The sequence below is a fragment of the Onychostoma macrolepis genome, chromosome 24, assembly GCF_012432095.1.
Source record: "Onychostoma macrolepis isolate SWU-2019 chromosome 24, ASM1243209v1, whole genome shotgun sequence".
In the NCBI taxonomy this organism is placed as follows: domain Eukaryota; kingdom Metazoa; phylum Chordata; class Actinopteri; order Cypriniformes; family Cyprinidae; genus Onychostoma; species Onychostoma macrolepis.
Genome location: NC_081178.1, coordinates 6823505 through 6828472, shown reverse-complemented (window position 1 = coordinate 6828472; position 4968 = coordinate 6823505). Strand labels below are relative to the sequence as shown.

General features: G+C 36.0%; 1 protein-coding gene across 1 annotated transcript; it reads right to left on the bottom strand.

Annotated features, from left to right (window-relative positions):
* Positions 1-469: 469 nt before the first annotated feature.
* On the bottom strand, positions 470-4707 carry LOC131533624 (holocytochrome c-type synthase). Its single transcript, XM_058765975.1, has 7 exons — positions 4613-4707; positions 3729-3863; positions 3517-3650; positions 3281-3429; positions 2264-2383; positions 1540-1626; positions 470-1457 (listed from the first exon to the last, which is right to left on the bottom strand). Exons 1-7 carry the CDS (start codon positions 4686-4688, stop codon positions 1259-1261), a joined length of 900 nt encoding a protein of 299 aa, XP_058621958.1. The 5' UTR covers positions 4689-4707; the 3' UTR covers positions 470-1258.
* Between the last annotated feature and the right edge of the window lie 261 nt (positions 4708-4968).

Here is a 4968-nt window from a genome sequence, read left to right as displayed (position 1 = left end):
TACAATACAATATCCACTTAATCTAGAGTTGCACCACTGTAGGAAATATTGCAATGTGATATTTGGCATCAAAATAATGAATTATCAAAATGATAATGACATGCATTGAATTTTGTGATCCTATTTGTCTTACATATTATATCTAATTTTCACTGTTCTAATACTGCTTTGTTCATGGGACAACTTTTTGAGCCAATCACCTGAGTTTATTCAATCATTTCCACTGTAGACACTGTAAGAATGCAAAATGGTTCATGACTATTTTATACATTTTATCCCATACAAGCAGATTTGTGCTTGAGCAAGATGGTAAAACCTTTATGACCCTCCTCTTAATCATAGGTGACTATGGATATGATCACTAGCAGTCACCATCACTGATGAACAGTAGTAAAAGAAACTGCATTTTCTGAGGAAAGTGCACCACCTACTGGTGCAATCTGGAAAGTGAAGCACTAACAAGCAAGTGTATTTTAAGACTGTTGATTTACTTGTTGGAATTCAAATTTGGCAGGTCAGATTTAAAACAAGTGAACTAGGTTACAAATGATATTTAATCAGAGAAATTGGGAAAAACACTCACTCAAAAGAGAACATAATTAGCAACACTTCAGCATTCACACACACACACACACACACACACACACACACACACACAGAGTAATGAAGCAGTTTGCACAAAATAAATAAAACCAAATAGTAAGTACAAGAAATTACATCTTAATTCTGACAGAACAATGAATATGGAAGAGCTGACCGACTGAACAATGGGTTAAAAAAAAAAAACTCCACTATTTCATATGCTTCACCAAAACTAATTGTCATTCAGAAGCAAAAACCACCAAACCATTGGCTACAAACGATAACAGCTGCCAATCGCTCTCAACATGAACTAAAACACTCAATAATCAGCCTTTGAGAGAGAAAAACAACCAGCGGATATGTTTAACCTCTGTATAAGATCAGATAGCAAGCTTTCCAGTTTGATAACCGTCACTCAACAAGCAGAGTGCAAGTGTAAAAAACGCTTGCTGATGATTAATTCAGAACCTCATCAGAAGAAAAAAGAAACACTGATTCATTCTGCTCTCCAACAGAGAACACTCACAACCTTTAAGTCTCTCAATGTGCAATAATTTGCAAAGATTCATGTTTACAGTCAGAACTCAGCAGCACGCAGATTTTAGTATATTGAAACCGAATAATCTGTGATGTCTTATAGTGATGCAGAAATCTTAAAACTGTTTAGTGATGGATTCTACGATGTCCAGCGCCACAAGGCCACCCTCATCCGATCCCAGACGGCCTGCAGAGAGTCGAAGGCCGGACGCACGTCCAGGATGGAAAACTGGTAGGTGTCTTTAATAATATCCCCATCGTAGTAGTCAATGACATACCGGACTTCCTTTCCGCACCGATCTACGATCCAATCGTGTCGGTCGAAAGGCAATTCATATCTACAGAGAAAGTTAACGGAAAGATATCAAGCACTCTGTAGCTTTTTAAACACTTCCTTTGAGATTTATTTTTATATCTCACCCCATCCAGTGACGTATTCTGGCTCTGGGCGAGAACTCTTTGGCTTTGCCCCCGAATCTCTTCAGAGATGGACCGCATGGACACTCGCTGCCAGAAACAAACATGTGTTGGAAACGAACAGTAATCGAGGGCGCTATGATGATTCTTGCATACTTGACAGTTTGTAGAAACAAAGCAGATCACACTGCCAGTGACCATCAAATGACAAACAGAAGGCGACTAACACGATATTATCACCTCGTTTATCTGACAGCAACAGGGCTTCAGAGGTGATGATGAAGCTTTTATCTGATTAAAATGTGTTTGGCATCACAAGTTACTTTATTATCAGTCACCATTATTTCTGCTAACAATATAATCTCTTCATTAGAACACAACGTAATGCAGTATGAAGTCTGTTATACTATCCAAGGATGTGTTTATTTGATAAAAATACAGTAAAAAAAATAGTGAAATATTATTACAACTTAAAACAACTTTTCTATTTGTATACATTTTGAAATGTAATTTATTCCTGTAGTACTTACTACTTTTTTTCAGGATTATTTGATGAGTATATAGTTTTAAAAAGCATTTATTATTTTATTTTTTTACTTTCACTTTTGATTAATTTAATGCATCCTTGCTGAATAAGAGTATTAAGTTCTGGTAATAAAAAGACACTTTTAACACAGTATGCTCTCAGTCATTGCTCTTGTGAAAGTGAGAGTTGTGTTGCAGTCACCTGGCGTGCAGTGCTTCCCACTTCAGGATTTCCTGCCAGGCTTGATCGTTGTTACGATTGTGAATTTGGATTATATTGGTCATGTCTTCTGGAGCAAGACTGTCATCTTTCCAACGCCACCTGGCAAAATAACAAACAGCAATTAGTTATTTACAGTAATTCAGCACAAACATTTTTAATTTCCTTTCAAAATGTGCAAAACATGCTCTTGTCTTTTCGGCATAGTATCAAAACAATAGCTCCTTTCCGAACATAGTGTGCTGCCTATCTAGAAAGCATTTTAAGGAATCAGAGGCACTCCCCACTTTGTATTTAAAAAAATAAAATAAAATAAAATTTTGTAAGTAAAAAATAAGAATAATGTGAATTATATATAATCCATGAATAATAATTTAAGAAAAAAAATTTACATATAAAAATAAATATGCATTTTTATATGACTTTTTTGTTAATATGAGACACTTATTAGCTATATTTGCATACTGCCGTTCATAAGTTTGGGGTGAGTATTTTTTTTAATTAATACTTTAATTCAGCAAGGATGTATAAATTGATCAAATGTAACAGTAAAGACATTTCTGAAGGATCATGTGACACTGAAGAGCATTGGATGCTGAAAAATTCAGTTTTGCCATCACAGGAATAAAATTACATTTCAAAATATATTAAAATAGAAAAGTTATTTTAAATTGTAATAATATTTTACAATATCATGCAATAAATGCAGCCTTGATGAGCAGAAGAGACTTTTCTAAAACATTAAAACAATTTCAAAAACATGCTAACATCAAATTCTATTGGAATTCATCTATTTGTATGGTGTGTGGAGTTGGAGTTCTCGACCTTGGAAAATAATGTAGTTATTTCTATCTAGGTAATCAAGTTACAACACTCGCAAGCTTCCTGAAGCTAAGCCAAATGGCATATCTGGTCCGCTCAGAGCTCTCCAAAACATAAACAGGACACGTGTCTGCTTGTAAAACAGATTTAGGAATAGAAGCATAAAGGTGAGCTCACCCTTTCCGCAGCATGGCATTCCAAAACATCTGTTCAGAAGGATAAACCCAATTCTGTCCTGTGCCTGATCGAGGGATTTTAGACTCCTCTCTTTTCACGGACAGAGGGAACGGCTGGTCCGGGCCAGGCACCTGATTTGGAGGGGGCATCTGTGGAACACATAAAAGCAACATTAACACACACAAACCAAAAGAATCTCAAAAAGCACCATCTTACTGATGGGATGCCCAGCTCACCATGTTTGTGGGATCGATGGCTCCTTCAGAAGCTTTCATGGGACATTCGACAAACTCATAAGCTCTCTCTTGATGCACAGGGGCGGCCGGAGGCGTCTCAGCCTGATGCATGGGGCACTCAGGAGGCGGAGAGCCTGGGTTTATATTACACATTATGAATAATTATTCTATACAATGCACTGATATCAAGCTCATGATGGTGCATGACTCACTTTTAGGGGGCTCTTGATGCATGGGACACCCAGGGGGTGGGGACACCCCGCTAAAATGAGGCGCTGACATCGCAGACTCTGCCTGAATAGTTGGGGCAAGATTGGATACTGATGCACCCATGATGAACACCAACCCTGAAGAGATCAATAGATCAAGGACATTAAAGATCAAGCAGATCCTGTTGCATCATTACTTGTGTTATGCTGTTCATAGAAAATCTATTTTCTTTCTTAAAATTAATCATTTATTCACCCTCATGTTGTTCCTAACCTGTAGGACTTCTTCCTTCAGACAAAAAAAATTATTTATGTAATAAAAACGGACTATATAAGTATTATAAAACAATACAACCTTATGTGAAGCAGTTTGATGTACCATATATGAATATATGCAAAAATATATTTTCCTCACACAAAGCTTAATATGACTTGAAATATGGGGTATGAACCACTGTTATAGCGTGTTTATGCAGTTTTATAGTCATTTTTGGAGCTGGTCACCATTCAGTTTCATTGTTTGAAAAAATTTTAATTATATATAATATTTCCTTGAGATTCAGAACTTTGCACGTTGTTTTACGTTAATTACTCTTTTAAGAGATATATGGGCTAACATGCTATTCTGACAGTGAGAGCACAGCTAAAATTAATAATTTTAATAATTTATATACCATAATTAAAATTTTCTGACTTTTACTAAACCCAAAACGTAAGAGTTACAAAACAAGTTATATAACATCATTCATACAGTGATGTAAAACAATGTCACTGAACACCAAACCACATATTTCTCTAAAACACCTTCTTGAAAACGTCACCAGCTTTTTAAATCTTAACATAATGATATGGATCACTAAAAGTTTACACATCACAGCTAAACTCACCTTTCTGTGTGTGTAATATCTGGATCGGACGCTCCGCAATGTCAACGTGCACCGCTACTTCCGCTTCATCCAGCATGCACCGCGAGCGGGGCGGGACAAACACTGATGCGTAGCTCATAAATATTAATTAGATTGTGAAAGCTTAGTTGGTACGTCGTAAATGTGCAATTTGCTTTTTAATTTTTAATTTAATTTATTTTTAATATACATTCAACAAATTGTAATCTCTGTGCACTAAAACTCTAAGTCAGTTGGAATAATAACCAATGAAATTCTAATAAATTAATACGCAAGATACTGAAATGAACCAAAACAAAGGATTCACCTTAAAAAGGACATACAAAGTCAGCGATGGA